Source organism: Nelumbo lutea, chromosome 1 (genome assembly GCF_056320005.1).
Source record: "Nelumbo lutea isolate HS-2025 chromosome 1, American lotus-T2T, whole genome shotgun sequence".
Taxonomy (NCBI): domain Eukaryota; kingdom Viridiplantae; phylum Streptophyta; class Magnoliopsida; order Proteales; family Nelumbonaceae; genus Nelumbo; species Nelumbo lutea.
The window spans coordinates 185,884,310-185,904,196 of NC_142684.1; the positions used below are offsets into that span (position 1 = coordinate 185,884,310).

General features: G+C 36.8%; 1 protein-coding gene, 1 non-coding gene and 1 pseudogene across 5 annotated transcripts; all 3 read left to right on the forward strand.

Moving 5' to 3' along the window:
* Positions 1–2,229: 2,229 nt before the first annotated feature.
* LOC148879805 (protein REVEILLE 6-like) lies at positions 2,230–18,163 on the forward strand. Of its 4 annotated transcripts, none has more exons than XR_016104336.1 (10): positions 2,230–2,419; positions 2,692–3,062; positions 5,273–5,330; positions 8,749–8,872; positions 8,957–9,133; positions 9,251–9,373; positions 14,434–14,549; positions 16,551–16,610; positions 17,515–17,613; positions 17,735–18,163. XR_016104336.1 is itself a non-coding variant. In XM_088961506.1 (10 exons), exons 2-10 carry the CDS (start codon positions 2,851–2,853, stop codon positions 17,748–17,750), a joined length of 990 nt encoding a protein of 329 aa, XP_088817632.1. In that variant the 5' UTR covers positions 2,230–2,419; positions 2,692–2,850; the 3' UTR covers positions 17,751–18,163. The 4 variants fall into 4 exon arrangements, 2 of the variants coding, with proteins under 2 accessions (XP_088817632.1, XP_088817633.1); XR_016104337.1 differs by having other exon boundaries at positions 14,440–14,549; XM_088961506.1 differs by having other exon boundaries at positions 17,510–17,613.
* On the forward strand, positions 13,663–13,764 carry LOC148879806 (U6 spliceosomal RNA). The gene has a single exon (XR_016106304.1). It is a non-coding gene; the product is annotated as a U6 spliceosomal RNA (small nuclear RNA).
* Positions 13,825–13,918, forward strand: LOC148879807 (U6 spliceosomal RNA; annotated as a pseudogene).
* Positions 18,164–19,887: the final 1,724 nt, after the last annotated feature.

Genomic DNA, 19,887 nt, shown 5'->3' on the forward strand with positions numbered 1-19,887 from the left:
TGTTATAATTACTTTTGAAATTAATTGTTACTAATATAGTATTATTCCATTTCAAAATAACAAAAATAAAAATTAGTATAAATTAAAAAAATCTACCTAACAAAAATTAATAAAAATAAAAAAAATAACAATCCGAAAAATAATATTTGAGTTGGACTTGGACGCACTAGATTCAATTCACAATTAGCAGCAAAGCCCATGCATTACACTCGTCGTGGCTAGAAGGGTTATTATTATTATTATTGAACCTAAAAAGCTTAAGAATGTCATCAGTCTCCTATTTCAGATTTGCTTAACAAAACCCATGCATTTCCTCTTTCATTAGAAATAAAACATTAAAATTAGATATGAATAAAATAACTGAACACTCTTAGCTAGGTTGCTTTGTTAGTCAATAACTGATGGCTTAATAGTAGATACTAGATTGGTACGTTTTGAAAGTTTGAATACTAAGTTATCGCATTTTAAAGTTTAGGATCAGTATGGCTAGAGGTGTAAAACAGGTTGTGTTGGGCTAGCACGACACGACCCGTGCAAAGTGCAAGTCATGTTGCCCTCCACTGGGATAACGTAGGGGTCAGCCTGGCCTGGCCCATGGCTCAGGCCCGTGCGGGCCCATCCCATGCCATGGGCTGGGCTAGCCCATGGCTTGAGCCTTGGTCCAAGTCAGGCCATGCATCGGGCTAAAGATATTTATTTAAAAAATTAACAAAAAAACTTAAAATTCTAATTTTATATGAATTTTGATGTGTACAATTGCTTATATATACATACAATAATTAAATAAATTAGTATAATAAAATTAAAAAAATATTTATTTTACTAATATATTATATACTATATATTATTATATACTAATAATTTATATAAATAATATATATAAGTTGTGTCAGATAAACCCGGCCTGACCCGTGGACCTAAAGCCCAGGCCTGGCACGGGCCACTAGGGTTGTTCACGGGTCGGTTTATTGAGATTTTTCCAATCGACCCGACCTGGTCGGGCTACCTAAAATTGAAACCGAAATCGACCCTGTGTTAAGTAAAACCAACCTAGTCGGTTTGAGTCGGTTTGGGTCGATTTCGGCTCTAAGTTCAACCTTGCTTGAGAGTCAAATTATATTAGAGATTGTGCCTGAGTTGATGAGCTAAGGGGAGCAGACCAAGTTAGAATAGAAGTTATTAAGAAAATAGAAAGTCAAACTGTATTAGAGAAAGAAGACTGAAATTTGTACATTTCAAGAAATCTTTTTATCTAAGTAAAAAATGACACCTAATTATAATTGTAATTGGTTGCCTATTTAGTGTAAAAGACCATAGAAACTAGGATCATTTGATTCTTTTCTTTAAACTTTTCAAAAAAAATTCCTTGTCTAATTGTCTTACAATACTTGCCATTAATGTCATTTCTAACTAAAAGGCTAGAAATTAAGTTAGATTGTAAGTAGGATAGATACAACTTAATTAAGTAGGAATTAAGTAGGTTGTAACTACTAAATGAGAACTACCTACTAATTACTAAGTTGGTTCGGTTCGGATTGGTTTATAATTTTTTATAACCCGAAACCGACCGATATTTAAGAAAACCCGACCAACTTGGGTTGATCGATCCGAATTAGTCAGTTTGGTCGGATTAGGTCTTCTGAACAGCCCTACGGCCCACAAACCATCTTGCCGGGACGTGCTTGGCCGGTCTAAATTCGTGCCTGAAAATTTTCCATCAAATATAATTTACGTGTTCACCATTTATTAGCTAACAAAAAAAAGTAAAAAAAAAATTCAACCAAATATTAAAGGCAAAAAAAAGTAGTACACTGATTGAACTATAATGCAAGGTTCTGGATATGGTGGCAATGAACCAACACTGCCAGAGCTTCCGTCCCCCTTCTTTTTTCACAAACAAAAAGGGGCCACCTGCTGTGGTTAGTTATGAGATATTTTGTAGGCGCCGTTGTCTGGCATATGACACATGCCCCTGCTGTGTTTAGTTATAAGATATGTTGTAGGTGCCGTTGTCTGGCATGTGACACATGCGTGCTTCCAGAAAATTATGTATGTAACGTACCTAAATTAAATAGGTCCCGAAATTTGCCACTTTTCACCTATCCCCTCGTCCAGCATATCCATCCGTCCTCACAAACCGGAAAAACGAGAGTAGGTATTTTTCGGCGCATATGAGGGTGGTTTAGAATAAAATCTGTAATGGATGGATTATGCTGCACCTGCCGTTGGTTTGGTCGGGAATTGATGATGCTGAACAGCTGAAGCGCTAGAAGTGTCTCGATGCCAAAATCCATCAGTTGATACTTGATAGGACGTGCGGTTCAGATCTTCCGCATCCAATTTTTAGGCTGACTGGCTCTGGCTGAGTGGCAGGACTTACCGGCCCCAACCACACTCCTTTCTTCAATTCTTATTCAAGGTGGGTCCCAACTCTTCCTCGCATACAAAAGCAAAAAGGTTGCGTGATGTCTTCTTTTAGTTACCAGATACTTCCATCAATCTAATCAACATTCTATGTTAAAAACTTGCTCTACATTGGCTTTGGCCTTTGGTAGTTCCATCACCACACTCTTCTTAGAATCTTCATCGAGATGCTAAAATATCCTGATCATCAGTTATGTGTACGGTGGATATTGATGAGGACGGTTACACCACATCTTACCTCCGCTCGTGCGTGTTTTTTCCTCTCAGGTCATCGTTTATATAAATAAGAAATAGAAAGTCGGCTTAAACCGCACCATGACCTTCTCTCGGTGTTGAAGAAAGAAGCAGCAGCAATTAGCAGCAGATAGCGACGCAGAGGAATAGAGAGAAAGAGAGAGAGAGACAGAGAGGTGGCCTGTCCGGCATATGGTGTCCGTTAATCCAATCCCAAATCCAGCTGAAGTTTTCTATTTGGATCCCATGGAAATGGCTCTTCCCGGTCTCGGCTCTTTAGCAGGAGCCACCACTGCTTCACCGGACGATCCCACTAAGAAGATTCGTAAACCCTACACCATCACGAAATCCCGAGAGAGCTGGACTGAGCAAGAGCACGACAAATTCCTGGAAGCTCTCCAACTGTGCGCTTCTAATTTAACTAACTTAACTCCTCTTTTCTTTTTGTTTTATTTTTCTTGTGTTTCCCTCTGTTTTCTTCAATTCGTTGGAGCTTTTATGGGATTATTAACTATCTTATTTTTGGTCGTAAAACTTGGCTACTTACCTCTCTTTAATCACTGTTTGCGTGAATTGCGTAATATTTTTTAAGTGTCGATTGTGTATTTGTGTTTGGGGTCATTACTTCGATGTTTGTATTGTGAAGAATTGAGAAATAATCGTGGATTCTAGCCCGATGCCCTTAGGGTTTTTTGAGAATTGATACTGCCAAGGGTAGCATGAATTTGGCTGCATCAAGAATGGAAAGCGGGAAAAACGTTCCAGAGAAATGGCTTTTTCTGGGCACAGTGGTATGGCTGTTGATTGTTTGGGTTTTGATGTATTTAGTTTTTTTTTTTTGCTCACGTTGTACTTGCCACAAATTCGATGAACTCTTATTCACTAGTTAATATGTTAATTGTTACATCTTAAACCTGGTTTTTTTGGTAAGCAGATCTTCCAAACCATTCGAAGCTACTTGTTTTGATTATATATACTGTAAATATCTGGAGCCGTACCATGTCAGCTCCCGTCACGGAAAAGCTGATAACTAATTAAAGATATATGCTTGAATATTTCAGTTAATGCAGGAAGTATCATTTTATTTTTACATTTTTTTCTATTAAAAGGACAAATGAATTGTATCCTTGGCTCTATTCTAGTTTTCTTTTTTCAGTATTGGCTCTATGCTAGCTACAGAAAGCAGTGAATTAATTCTGTTCATTCCGGTGAATCATATACTTGCTAAAATCAAGGAAGAAAGAACTAGAGATTGTAATCCGTTTGAAAAAACCCGGGGGATTCAGAGGACCTCTGTTTTATGATTTCTTTTCCTGACCTAATAACGTTTTGGCATTGTCATACATTTTCAGAACTTTATAGATGTGACTTATATAATTCCTGCTACAATGGGCATAAAGCAAGTAGAAATTTTAGGAGTTGGAAATGTTATTTTCTCCTTCCCTTTTTGAACTCATTGATTTTCTCTGTTCTTGATGGCAAAATTAAAATTAAAATTATAAGATTCGTTAAAAGAAAGGTGGAAGATGCAAAGCACTTAGGCAGGTGAAGAAATCACCAAGGACAAAAAACAAAAATGCTCTCCATGCCCTATTCTATAAACTAACGCCCATAGGTACATCCCCCAAGTACAGATCTCAGCAACCCAAATTACACAAACCACCATGGTTGCTTCCTAGGATAACAAGCAGCACTTAGTACTACAAAACTGTCACCTCAAAATAAAATAAAATTCACATATAATCAACCATTACAAGTAGGAAATTACATTGCTTGCCAAGACACGCAAAACTGAATCCAAACCTATCCCCTGATCCCCTCGACCTAAAAAATTATCAAATCTTCTAATGGCAGCCACTGCATACACCTACTCCCAAATATTTCTATCAGGATAGTTAAGAATTCTCCCTTCCTTCAAATTCCAAAAAAAAGGCTTTTTTGGCAAACACTTCATCCCCCCTAAAAAGAAAAAAAAAATCCTTTCCCTCCAATTTAACTTCTTTTCAACCATCAAATTCATATCCATTTTCATGTATGTTGAAGCAAGGTGACTCTTCATTGGTGCCTTGTTGCCCAGGCGTGGCCTTGACAACCATGAAACCCTCTTGTTTTTAAAATCTCTGGAAACATGGACAATAACACTAATGCTTAGAACTCTTTGTTCATTTCTCAAAACTGGTGTTCTTTTTCCTTGGATATTTGTTCTTTGTTGTCTTGTATGCTAGACCACATGGAGTCGTATAGAATGAAGAGAGCTGATTAATAATGTAAGAAGCATGATTTTAATTATGAAACTAGAATGCTTTGAGTAATTAACCTTGGTTTAAAGGGCATTATAAACATAAAAGTTTTGCTTCTGTGACACCTTGAACTTGGCTTGGTCACTTTTCTCTTGACCAGAGCAAATTCTTCCATCACCGTTTTAACTTTCTAAACTTTGGAGTGTTCATTTGACTAGCAGAGATACTAAGCAGGCAGGATTATGTTAGAGAGCTTCCTTTTAGGTTGAAATCATTAGATATCCATGGACATAGGGATCTCCATGCTTTTATTTTTCCTCCTACTGCAAATGATTACTGTTCTGAAATAATTTGTGTTCCTTTTGTCTTTTCAGCTTTGATCGTGACTGGAAGAAGATTGAAGCATTTGTTGGGTCAAAGACTGTTATTCAGGTAATTTTCAAATGCATAGCTACCCCTTGTTAACCTTATTTAGCCTGCCTTGGGTGTATTATCAAGAAATGAGTTTTTTTTTTCATTTATTTAATTATTAATATATTATCTTTCATTTTAAGGTTGAATTGTTTCTTTGGCTTGTTTATTTGTTAAGTAACAACAATCAAAAGAATTTATTAGATGATGTAAAGGTCAAAATATGGCCACTGAGTTCCAAAGACAATGTGGAAAATAGATATCAGCCAAGCATCACTAATATACCAGAAACTATAGAAGATAACCCTCTAAAGTGGTACCCCAATGCAATGAGTGATTCCCCTCCTCTATAAAATTTGTAAATAAAAGAATTTGATTAACTTGGAATCCGTTTTAATGAGTTGACCATCGTTGATGTTAAAGATCTAGTTTCCCTAATGGAGTGCTGTGAATGCGAAGGACCTTCAAAGGATGAGCACACCAACTAATGATCACTTATGAATCTCTTCTGATCTTCACCCTATCCAACCCCAAGGCCAAATTGAGTTGAGATCCCCATTGTAGAGCCACAAGCTCTTCTCAATCAAGCAAAGAAAAACAGATCTTATTGTTTATAGAGTTATAGAAAGAAAAGAGAACACAAAAGGACCATTTGATTATTTGATTCTCAATATTATTGGATGTGACTTGTCATTGCAAGTTGATGAAAAATCAGGGTATACTTTATTCTGTTTTTGACAAAGTTGACACGGGAATCTGGCTAAATTTCAGCAAATCATCATTGTTTGCTTATGTTATGGATTTTTGGTTCTATGCTTAAAGATGCTAAAGATAGCTTGCAACTTGTAAATTTTTTAAAGAATGCATTTTAGAATCAGTCATTTAAGCTGTTTTGAGTCTATGGTTTGTGATGGAGTGCGATCTGGTGCTCCCTGCTGGAGGACAGCTCGAATGCCGAGGTGGTGAGGTCGGTTGGCCGAGCTGCAAGGAAACACTAATCAGAGTACCCAGGATGCTTTACCTGGGGTGGGCACTCTGATGCTTAAGTTAGCGAAGAGTGTTAAGAATGCTAGAATGCAAGATAGCTAGAGAATTTAGAGAGCTTATTGAGGATGTGTTCTCCAATCAATGGGGTGCCTTTATATAGGCGCAGGTAGTCGTAAGCTTCACGTAGCGCATTCGAGATCTTCGGGGAGACGTGGCTTATCTGCCTGCCACACTCGGAGGTGGTTTCATTCTCAAAAACGGTTTCCACATAAAGCAATAAGCTTATCCAACTGCCTCCAAAGCGGGGGGACGTGGGAGCCAGCTCCATTGGAAAGGCGACGTGATCCCAGACGGTTTGGAGACGATAAGGCACATGTAGAAGAGGTTGGTCATCATGCCAGACAAGTCGCCATCTAGACCTCGATCAAGTCGATAGGGTCTTGTAAGGAGGTCGCCCCTTATGCTAAACTACCTACAGATCAGCCCTTCAAGGTGGTGTAGTTACTCTCTTACAGTGTGCGTGAGGTGTCTAAGGTGCTTCTGAGGTGGAGTTTGATCTAGGCAAATGCAAGTTATTGCCTACGTGGCATCGAGGTGTTAAGCAACGGTTCGGAAGTGTCAAAGTGCCACATGGCGTGATGTCCCTGGAGGGCCAAATTCCCCCCTCATCAGTTTGTATATGAGGTGTAAAGAAATGACACTAGTCATTTTTGAATCCGTGGTTTGGTAATTAGGTATACAGTTGGGGTTTGAGGAAAGTCAGTATTGATATTAAATCTATGATTATCAAAAAGAAAGGGGGGTTTAATTTTGAACCTTATATCATGAATGATATTCACTGTTATTTTTTTTATCAATAACAGAATTTCATTAATTGATTAATAATAAAATTATACAAGAGAGGCAACTAAAAAAATTAAAATTATACAAGAGAGGAAAGAAACCTTTCTTAATTCTCATCGCCTAAAAACAATTACAGTTTACAATTGTGCCCAAAACATTTGATTCCTTCCCACCCTTGTTTTTCTAGAACATCAGCAAAAGCATTAGCAGTTCTTTTAACTCAACAAACCTTCACCTTCATATCTTGAGTAAGCCACTTGATATTCACTGTTATTGATAAGAAAGGAATTTAGGGGGTTAAAGAAATTTGACAAATATATTTAAAATAAGATGCCAAAATGAAACTTCACTGATTTGTTATTTTTCTTAGCCTCATCAATACTCATTCTCTATTAATGATGTCTCTCTTGACCGAAGTATTGGTGTGGGACTTAACAGTGTGGGCTTGGGCCTTTTTATATTTTTGTTATGTTTTATTTCCTTGTTGGGTGTAATGGGCTTGGGCTCATATTGTTCCTTTTATGCTTTTCTTTCTCTGCCACCTAATCAGGGGCAGTTTTGTTACTCTATGTAACTTTATTATGTTCACATATAATAACATCACTGGGCTGGACAGAAGAGGCTGCCACCCCATTCTTCTCATCTTTCTTCTTTCTTTTTCCTTTCTAACCTAGGGCTGAGAATCTACATGGTATCAGAGCACCAAATCTGCCCTAGAACCTGTGCACTGCCAAATGCAACCTTAGTCTTCCTTTTCTTTTGTTTCTTGAAACTTTAGCTCTGGTCGAAGCTTACTAGAATTTCTTCACTCTAGGGTTTCTCCTTGGAGTTTTCAGACCAAGGAGGACCTAAGCTGGTCGACCATGGACTGCTGATGCTAGACTGAAGTGAGTAGGAAAGATGACTACTAGAGGGGCCTTTTCTTCGCAGGTCTAGAAGCTGGACTGAGGTCTAGTATAGCTGTACTGAGATTAACTTGTTGCATTATCCATCATATGATAAGTACTACATTAAGTTGTCAATGCTAACACCCATTAAAAGTGTCCTTGCTTCAGTTCAGGTTTTAAGTCTTCAAGGGTTCAAGATAGCACAAAACATGTCTGTTGATTGAATCCTAACAAATAAGAAAATAATAAAAGGAAACTAGCATGCAAATCCATGAAATAAGTAATTTAGTGTTATAATGTTTATTTTATTATTATAATGTAAAAAAATAAAAGGATATGAAAATATTTTATAGTGTCTACAAAATAGGCAGCCCTCCATGGGACAAGTTGCCTGACAACCATGCCAGACAAGATACTTGTTGATAGTTCACTGTTTTATTTCGAGGAAAAATGTATGGATTATGTTCTGACTATGCATTTTCCCTATGGGCTACATTTATATTTATTGCTTAGCCTGAGAGAACCTACTCAAGTTGGAGTATCATTGCTACTTTTTTCCCTGCTAACATGAGCTTGTGTCTCCTCAATTTGTCATCTCTAAGAGTGAATTATTTGTTTCAACATCAGTAGCAACTTATTCCACTTCAGGAAGATAAATTCTGTTAATATTTTGACTTCTGTGTATAGTCCATGTTCTTGATATTGAAGTGTCATAATTGCAGATACGCAGCCATGCACAGAAGTACTTTCTGAAGGTCCAGAAGAATGGAACAAGTGAACATGTACCTCCCCCTCGGCCTAAGCGGAAAGCAGCTCATCCATACCCACAGAAAGCCTCTAAAAATGGTTAGTATAATTAAATATTAGTCAGCTTAATTTTCATATTTTAGAAACTTAACTAAAATTCTCCACATTCTTTGAACCCTGCAGCACCAGTTCTGTCACAAGTTACAGGAGCATTTCGATCTTCATCTTCCCTGCTTGAACCAGGATGTACCCTGAGGCCAGATTCATCATCAGTGTTTGGGAATCCTATTAGGGGTGTAGCCATGTCATCCTGGGCTAATGATTCTGTACCACCAATCAACATGACACATATGGCAAAAGGTTGTAGTATTTCTGACCTGAACCATGATGACCAACTTAACCTTGTTTCTTCTCTTCAATTATCATGGCTCCTTGTACAAAAATAACATCTTAACTGTGTTAGTGTGTTGTTTTCAGATGAAATGATATCTGCTGTACCTGCAGTGGCAAATAATTGTTGCAGTAGCACTGAAAGTACTCCAAAGAGATGGCCGTGCGGTGAAGTAACTGATCAAGGAAATCAAGGTCCACCACTGAGGGGTAAGCTCTTCAACTTATGCTAAGCTCACTATGCAGAGAAAAACTCATAACTGCATGAAGCTTTGAGACTAAGGATGGATTTGCATTTAACTTATTTTCTTTCTTTTATTTCTTTTTCTGTTCAATTCCCATCACCTACAATGGAAATCACAAGTAGGGTGTATCCAAAGTTCTGTCTATTTTCATTGTGTTTCACTAAGTGAACACATTAGTAGTTTGTGACAGTCCAACATCCATTTTTCCACAGAATTCATTAGCCTGGGTCTGATTATGTCATGAATGATCTAGTTTCAGGTCTTAATACATAAATTCAAAATCATCATTTTTATATCGCTGACACCCATTTGTTGTGTCCCTGCAATACAAGGGCACAAATATGATAGGTAAAGCCCATTGATTAGAAACAGGCATAAACCACAACACTTTACTGGTATTTTTTGTCAATTGAATTTTGTAGTTGTTTATATGGACTTATGAATCCCACGTTCAATCTTGATCTTATGACTCCTTGGCTATGGAAAGTACATTGTCATTTTTTTTACACCATGCCCCTTTTTTATCATCATCGTCGTCGTCATCTAAGCCTTGTCCCAACTATATGGGATCAGCTACATTTATCATGTTTTGCCATTCTGTTCTGCTGAATGTCCTAGCATGAACATGAAAAGATAAATCAGGCTCCATGACCATGAGAGTTTGGCAAAAGTTTTAGTGCTGGCTTCCAACCTGACACAACCTTCCTCCTTTATTTGGGCTTGGGACCAGAAGTGTAAAACAGGCTCACATTGTCAGACTTCATGCAACATTATCTTTGATAACAAAACAAAAGTTCATCAAAATGTAAAATAGAGAAGAAAATACAGAATAAGGTTTTAAGAAGTCACCTGAGATAAAAATCCATCCTTCCACCCCCTAAATTGTATACCCCCAATGGTCCAATTAGATCCAACCTAAACACTTAACCCCATTGTTTACAAAACATAACTGACGCTCCAACCTAACCAACAAAAATGCCCCCTTCCGAATGCATATCAAAACATCACCTACAAGAAAACCCTACCTCCAACTTCCAGAAGCTTTAGATTTATTCTTCTCCCACATCCATTGGTCATTTTTCTTTGTCCACAACTTCCTTATTTTCCAATTCCATGAAATATTTCTTACAAACTCTTTACCTTCCAAGGATAAAAATTGTAGATTTATTCCTCTTCTCCCACTCTCACCTTCCAACTCCATGAAATCTTTCTTCGTCCACAAAGCTTCAGATTTATTCCTCTTCCTTATTTTCCAATCCCATCCCTCAACAATAAAAATCTGGAAGGCATAGTGCTATTACTAACTGGGAAACCCCTGCTTGCCTCCAATTTAGAAAGCCTATCAACTTTTGCATTTATCTCTCTATACAAATCCACCTTATCTAGATAAACAAGTTGCCAAAATGTCTCTAATTTCATTAAGGTAGTGAGCCAGCTCCCAAGTATCTTATCCATAGCCACCACTCTGTCCAATAATATTGGTCAAATCCCCTTCAGTGGCTATAGAAAAAGGCTTGAACCTCTTTGTAGTACAGACAACAACGAGGAGGGCAATCACTTCTGCTTTGTTGAAGGTGTCATACCCAACTAAGACACTGAAGACCCACAAGAGGCCCCCCACCATTCCTAGTAAGAATCCCACCAACACTGGAAAGTCTAGACTGTCAACTAACATAAAATAGAACAACAAGCCAAGAAGAAAATTAGAAAAAGAAATAGAGAAAACACCAAGATTTAATGTGGTTCGGCTCCGTAGCTTACATCTATGGGAAGAGAGGGAAAAATATCCACTATGAGAACAAGAGATACATGGCTGACCTCTCTACGGATTCACAACAAAATATCCACTCTCACTCAACCCTAATCTCACACAACCAATAGCTTAAATAAGCAAAAGGCCAAATTATACTTGAATTTTGCACAGGCCCCTCTTCCTCCCAAAAATACATACAAGTCCCCAAAATTTATTAGCATTACAAATATACACTTGTAACCTCCAAAAACCCAAAAAAAAAACACCTGTAACCTCCAAAAACCCAAATACAACCAAATACGGTATATCTCTCCACACCCTCCCTCGAACTCAAGAGGGGAAACTAGCTTGAGTTTGCAAGAAGGATGTTGAAGCAACAACCATGAAACTTGAGATGTTGAATGGGCCTCTTAGAAACCAAAGTTGAATGTTAGAAAGCTGAATGAGCTTGTGTCGTAGAGCTAGAGTAGAGCCAAGTCATGATCTAGTAATCACCAAACTGAAGTTGACCAACGGAAAGCCTACACATATCATGCCAAAGAATCAAATTTAGCCATCAAAAGGCCAATCACAATCTCCAAACTGAAGAACCAATAACTAGATTATCAGAAGTGCCAACAAAATTACCAAAACAGAGTTGGCTAGTGGAAAACCATCTATGCTGAAATCTATAAACCAGAGCAAATACTCAGAGTTGATCAACGGAAACCAATTATGAACTCCATAAACCAAATTGAGGAATTAGAGTTGGCCAATCAGAAAGCCAACTAGATGAAGTGAATCAAATCCCATGTCACCAAAGGAGATCAAAACTCCAAGGATTTCTTCAACAATAACTCAGAACTGATGACCATAATAAAGGATCATTGCTGAAACATTTTGTCAAACATCTTTCATGCAAGACATGTATGAGGTAAACACACCAGATATTGACCAATGATAATAGATCCATGATTCACCAAAATAGTCCAAATATCAAACCAAGCCACAAAACAAAAATCGGATTAGAACTATTCATAACAATGGAGAACCATTGTAGAAATTTTGCACCATTGAGGCATTTTTCTCAAACACCAAATAATCACCTTGAGATCTAGTATCACATGCTGATATTAATAACCATAAATAGACCAGAGAAGTTGCGGAGCTTCTATAATACTTTTCAAAAAAATTAGAACTCCCAAGGAAAACACGAAACTTGGCTAAATGACCAACAACCGACCTTTTAGACAATAAATCAAACAGCTGATATGCAACATAAAAACCAGAATTTGCTTGGAGATATGAACTAGTTCAGATGCTAGGGAGCATAACCCACAAGAAAAAGAGGGAAAATATAAATCCTTCTATAGAGGGAGTCCTTCCAAAGAGCCAGCAAAAGATTAAATCCAAAAAAAAAATAATAGCGTTAAAGATAATGACAAGAAGATGCCCTCCTATACCAACCAGATCAGATTACCTTGCCCAAATGATCCTTTGATCTTCTTTCTCATATAAAAACAGCCTGAACTATAAAAGCTTAAGCCTAGATTCCATCAGGTATGAGAGAACCAAAAGATAATCCAAATCTGATGTTACTTTTTCCTAGTTTTCGAAAGAAGCAATATCACCCCTTTCGGAGTCTAGTAAAATTCTAGAAAAATGATGAAAAATACTTGCAAAAATTCTTCATTGAATGGTAAAATTCCCCAACAGATTGCTTCATAGATTCAAGCACCACAGACCTCACGTGAACAATAGCCGTGAACACTGAACAGTAACGTGAATAGTAATCGTGAACATTAACTCGATTGCTAGTCTTCCTTAGTTCACCAAACTAATTCCCACACTAAACCTGCTCTGTTACCATGTCAACTAATATTAATAGAATAACAAACCAAGAAGAAAATAAGAAGAAGAAATAGAGAAAACACAACGGTTTAACGTGGTTCGGCTTGGTAGCCTATATCCACAGGAAGAGAGGGAAAAATATCCACCATGAGAACAAGGGATACATGGCTGACCTCTCTATAGACTCAACCAAATATCCACTCTCACTCAACCCTAATCTCACACAACCCCAATGGCTTAAATAAGCAAAAAGCCAAATTATACCAGAATTTTGCACAAGTCCCTCTTTCTCCCAAAAATACATACAAGTCCCCAAAATTTAGTAGCATTACAAATATACACCTGTAACCTCCAAAAACCCAAATACAACCCAATACAATATATCTCTCAACATAAACTCCTACCCTCTAGGGAAGCGGATTGCCTCTAGAAGGTGCTGACATGATGATGTCCTCCAAATTCATTTGCAATTCACTAAATACCTCTTTTAGTATTCAAGACCCAAGAGTTAATCAGGAAAAATACCTCTTTTGTTTCTTTCTTCCAACACTCCCCACTTGCCTGCATAGATGACAGCCTTTGGATAGACTTCCCTTTTAGAGACACAGATTGAAACATCTCAACTAGGGCTGCAAATCAGATTGCTTCATTTAAAGGATTTCAACTACATCAGGCCCAGGTTAGGGTTTAGTTTATTGGAACAATACATAGAAGATTAGCAGGGCCCCTGCACAAGGATGACACACACAAATCGAGAAATTAATGAATTTTCAACTCAACTTAACTCAGTTGCACCCGTAATCTCAACCACAAACCTTGAAAATGTTTAAAAAGCCTGTAGGTTTATGCTAGTAGGCACACATTGAAGATTAGCAGGGCCCCTGCACAAGGATGACATGCACAAATCGAGAAGTTAATGAATTTCCAACTCAACTTAACTCAGTTGCACCCGTAATCTCAACCACAAACCTTGAAAGTGTTTAAAAGGCACTGTAGGTTTATGCCAGTAGGCACACATTGGAGACATATGCCTCCAGCATGGAGGTGTATGTCTGTCTTATAAACTCTTACCTTTGAAGCTAATTTTTTAATAACAATAATTTCTCAAACAATTTCCTGGATACCACACCAGCCCCACCATGCTTTAAAAAGAAGTGCCAAAACTGTCTAGTTATTGAATAATACACCATAAGGTGATTGGTAGATTCAACACCTTTTGAGGCACAAATGGGGTAATGCACTAATGCTACATTGGATTACTGTTGGTCATGGTCTCATGTTCTTATGTGTAGCCTGTTTTCTTGTACTTGAGCTGAAGTTCCTTTGCATAGTATAATCCATGGCCATGCAGTTTCTTCCTTTTGCTTCTTACCGTAATTTTCATATATTGCACTCTCTTCTTATACTTGTACTGATGTATTAATTATATTTCTTTCTGCTAGGTGCAGTAGTGCCAGATTTTGCTCAAGTATATAGCTTCATTGGCAGTGTATTTGACCCAAACACAAGTGGGCATTTGCAGAAACTAAAGGAGATGGATCCAATTGATGTTGAAACTGTATGTTTTCTATCAGAACTCTACACTATACCTTGATCACTATTCACTTTTTAAAACGTCACATACAACACAATACGCTGATAGGTGTTAACTTGTTAAAACTACACTCAGGAACTTATGCAGCTAGGATGTAATTTGGTTTGTAAGGCTACAAATTCTGAACTTTTTTTTTTTTGAAAAAGGTCTGAACATTCACTGGTTTTTAAATAATTCTTTAATTCTAAAAAATCTGCAACATTCAACCAAGACATCCATCTGTTGGGATATTTTTCGAAAAAAAAAAAACTTATATGAAAACTTTACATCTATCTCTGGCTAGAATAAAACAAGCTTGTTTTCCAAAATAGGTTAAGGTTTGAACTTTATAGACATACTTTGGATAAGATTTGTTCCAGTTAGAATTATACAGGGTCTGCTTAAAGTAGAAAATAAATGCTACTTCAAACTAGGATACCTAGTGAGTTTTTAGGCTATAGAAATGCCTAGTTTGTTCTCCAGACATCATTATTTTAAGTGCTTAATTAATTACCTATTAAAACGGAGGGGATGCATTGGAAAGACATAAAAGAATGCTCAGGTTGTTTCATATCCTAAAGAATACAATTCATGTGCTAATTTCATGGTTAATCTTTCGAAAAAATAAAGGCTAATTTTGCCTTTTGGTTGTAGAAGTGGTAGGGAATTTATAATCAGTCTGTAAGGTTGAGGGATCTGATACCCCAGAATAACATGCTTGTTCATCTTATTCTTCTAACTGAATTTCCTTTAGATCAAAAGAACAAGAAAGGGATCATATACAATCATCTTAAGGTTTAATAATGGCCAAAGGAAGAAGCATAAATCCTGTTTAATTATTCTATCCTATTGAAGATCTTAGGACTTTCCATAGTGCTCTGGTCTTTGTCCTTTCTGGGCTCTACTTAGATTTTCAGTTAGTTTAAATAACTCAGCATTTTCACTTCTCTATCAAGCTCTTACTACCAATAAATATTGGCATTATTTCTTTCTTTAGTTTTTCTAATGTTCATATATTGAGTTGTGGGTTTATTGGTTTTTCGTTTACCTTTTTGTGGTAATTCCCTTTTGTAGATTATGCATATAAATATTAAATCATAGGATGTCATGTACATATTCTGGCTTGCTGCTTAACTGCATGAACTTACCTGCATCTGAGTAGTAAGTTTAAGCCAATTGGGTCACTTCCTAATTTTCCTATCATGTGAATGCATGGTCGTGTAGCAATAACTTGGATCACACAATTTTCTTGGTGAAGGTTTATGAATGGTTAAATGGGCATGGATAACGCCATAGCCTAGCGTTGATCCTAAGAGATTTCATCTTTAATAGTTTTCTACATTCTATCATCTCATTTGTTGAATTTAGTAGTGTAGTAGGTTTAAGTAGACCCTGCAAGTTGCTTTTCTCAACTCAACTATGCCTTGTACATCCATTTCAAATGAGGCCTATATGTTTTTCTAAGCATGTTTGCAAATTAATGGGGATTTAAGAAGGATTTTGCCTTGGTTTAATTAGGTTTTTACCTTTTTATTTGGTTATTCTAGGTAGTTTGAATTACAAATTGCTTTAGGATTAGTTTTAGTTATTTGATACTAGGAATATAAATGGGTAATATGAGGTTTATCTCCATGAGCATTTATGGTCTTGGTGTTAAGTTCTTTCATTAGAGTAAGTTCCTTCACTTTTTTTCTCCTTTTTTATCAATGAGACTTCCTTTACTTGGTAGAACATTTTATTCTATGATCAATCTGAAATTGATGCCTTTCATAGCTTATGAAGTCACTTGTTGAGCCAGTCTTACATCAATGCTTCATGCTTGTTAGAATCAATCTGGCTCTTTTCCAACTCTCTATGGAAAATATGTCCATGCTTCATGCTTGGATATATATCCGTTACTGTTAACCATTATGTATTTTGTACGGATCAGAATTTGTTTTGTGAGCAGCCAGTGTAATATATGCATCTTATCTATTTCCTTTACAGGTGTTACTCTTGATGAGAAATCTTTCTGTCAATTTGTCAAGCCCTGATTTTGAGGATCATGTAAGTGTTTCTATCTTCTATTTATGTGCATTTCAAAATAGTGTTTTTTTAGATTAAAAAAAAAAATCAAACATAGGGCTACTTAAACTCAGCCACAGCGAATTCAGTTTCCTTTTTTCTTAGGAAACTGAATTTAATCACTCTTGTAGAACATGGGAATCTTTGAACACCAGTCCATGCATTGCATGGGTCTCTCCTAGTATTGACTTAAATCAACATTTATCCTAAATACTTAACTCTAGTTGCTTCACTGCTGTATTTTTTTCTTAGGCCCAGTTTGGTGGCTAATGACATGCAATATTAAATTCTTTCCCGGGTTTTCATTGTTTGCATCACATAACCATTTGTACTTGAGTGGCTGCCACTAGGAACACAAACATGTTTAACATGAGGATTGCAGAATGTTTGACATTGGAACCCACATACTATCAAATGTGCTTTCCCTTTTTATAAGTGCAGCTTGAATACAGTAACAAGTCATGGAATTTGTTGCTAGCAGCTAGCTCTTTCCTTTTGCGGGTAGGCTGGAACTAAAGCCTGCAACTGTATGTAAAGAGCACCTTCATTTTATGTGTTCCTGTAAATTATACGTAGTAAGATGTTTTTTTCGACACAAACTAGATGCTACAGATGAAATATGGTGAATTGATTTTTATTTTGGGTAAACTGAGATGACCTTTGGTTTTATTGTTAACACCTGCATTTTATGTGCACTTGTAAATTATTAGTAAGATGTTTTTTTTAGACACAAACTACTAGATGCTACAAATGAAATATGGTGAATTGAATTTTATTTTCTGTAAACTGAGATGAGCTTTGGGTTTATTGTTTACAACACAGCAATTAGGTCTATATATATATATCCTAGGCTTGAAACTAATTATTTGAAATTGATGCAGAGAAGGTTGCTATCATCCTATGATGTCGAGTCTGATAAAGCTAAATCTGGTAGTACAAATAACATCCTCCCAGGTGATGAGCCAGAGAATACTTCCCCATTAAGGTAGGAAGAGAAACATTAGGGAAAGCAAATACATTTAGTAATCTGCTTGATATAATTGCCCTTCCACCTTTATTTCAACTGTGTACAACCCTTTGCTGACGTCAAGTTGATAAAATGACAGGACAAAGGGAAAATGATCAGTGAGTTCCTATTGCAACTTATTTTCAATAAAACGAAGATTTTCCACTGTATTTAAATGCATCCATCTTTGAAGGTGAGGGTTGGTTATCTGCACAAATTGTCAATGGTAAACAGCATTTTCATGTATGTACGTGGTCAAAATGGTTATGGTTGCCATTCAGAAATCTTGCAGCAGAGCTCTTCATTCATCTTGTAGGTACCTGTAGCCTAACTTGTACAGTTTTTGCATGTTAAAAGTTATTTGTGCAATTGTAAAATGTGTGGAAGTTGAACTTACGAAACAATGGTTTAGAAACATTTACTTGAACATGTCAACTGAAACGCCTGGGACGGATTGTCTGTCTGTACAGTTTAGAGAACTGCCCTTATCCGCTAAATTGATATCTTCTACTAGAGCTGTACAGTAAAATTCATTTGGTGTAATATTCTGTTTCTATGATACGTATTGGCAATTTGGACGTGGGCTCGGGAGTAGGGGTGCAAATTGGGTTGGTTGGGTCGGGTTTATGGTCAACTGGGCCTGACTCTAAAATTTGGGCTTAAGGCCCAAGCCTGGACTGAGCCTGAGGTCAGGCCCGATATTCCCAACCCAATTTGATGCACTTGGATTGGGCTCGGGCCCTGGTCAGGTTTGGGTTGGTCAATGAACCCACTTTAAAATTATACGTATAATATGTATTTATGCAAATATTTATACATATATTTATGTATATATGCAAAATATGTACACAAATGTATTTATACACATGTTTGTATGAATATGTATAGTTGGGCCGGGCTTGAGCTACCTAAGGGCTAGGCCTGAGCCCTGCCTGAAAAATAAAAAGCCTGACATCTTGTGCCTGAGTCTAGTTTAAGGACCAAAAATCCAAGCCCAGCCCATGTAAAATTTCAGGCTGGGATGTAAAATTTCAGGCTGGGCAGATTTGGGCTCAGGTTGGATTCACCCAAGTTGCACCCCTGATACAATCAAGGTTTTTAAAAGTGTTATGGGGACTGGTTTCCGGGTCAAATGGTCCGTCTGGTTTGAATAGATCCCCCATTCTGACTAAAAAATAAAAAACAAATAAATAATAATAACAAAAAAAGTTATTTGGGTTGACGGTTCAATGGTTTGACCACTTGGTTCAGTGGTTTCTCATCAAATCAATGGATTTTGTCCAAAAAGCAGGTTTAGGGTGAAATGGGACCACTGGGTCAGTGGTTTCTGACCAAATCAATGGTTTTTGTTCAAAAAGCAGTTTTAGGGTGAAATGGGACTGCTGAGTCTGCTGAGACAGCGGTTTTTTTACCAAATTAATGGTTTTTGTCCAAAAAATGATTTTGGGGTAAAATGGTACTGGTTCCCTTTTTTTCAGTCCAACCGTCTGGTCTGGTTTTGAAAAGCATGGATACAACGAGTAGAGGGTTCTCCGACTCTTTCTATTTCTTTTAGAATGTTCTCTATTTCTTTCTTTTTTCTCTGTGCAGATTGTATTCTTTGAAACAGCCTGAAATTACTCCAATTTTGGAGTAAAGAAATCACCGTTGAACAGCCGGAAATCACTGAAGGTGTAGAAATTACTTCAATTACTAATTCATATGAAACGCCAAAATCTGAAAACGAAGTGATTCTCTTTTATGTGATGAGATATGCTTACAGTAGCTTTATAATGTTGGCCTAGAAATTACTCAACGCTCTTAAAACTTATGTAAATTCATGTGTAACTTTTCTCAGAAAAAATTATTAAAAAAACAGAAAATAGATATATTAGAATTCTCATCTGCGCCCCACAGCACATCCCGACCATGTATGGGGAACACCCCACAGTGGCAAGTACGGAGATGTTCCCAATACACAGTTAGGATGTTCCCAATCATATTTTTAATATGATGAATATATGATATTAAATATGTATTCAAATGTTTTTTTACAAATTTCAGTAGTTTTTCATATATTTGTGTTGTAATTTTTCTAGCAATAATAATAATAATAAAAATAATAATAATAACTACTACTATTTAATTATAACATTAAGGGGTAACAAATATAACCCAAATGGTTGAACTTTTTGGCTCTTCATCAAACAGTAATGCAATTTCATTTTTTGGTTGGCTTTAAATTTTGTATCTCCCATCATCAATAAATCAATA

Bases quoted from the DNA above. Each gene is read 5' to 3' on its own strand.
- LOC148879805 (XM_088961506.1), top strand. From the start codon at position 2,851: ATGGTGTCCGTTAATCCAATCCCAAATCCAGCTGAAGTTTTCTATTTG. The intron at 3,063-5,272 runs GTGCGCTTCTAA...TTGTCTTTTCAG, and splicing joins TTCCTGGAAGCTCTCCAACT to CTTTGATCGTGACTGGAAGA. The intron at 5,331-8,748 runs GTAATTTTCAAA...TCATAATTGCAG, and splicing joins GGTCAAAGACTGTTATTCAG to ATACGCAGCCATGCACAGAA.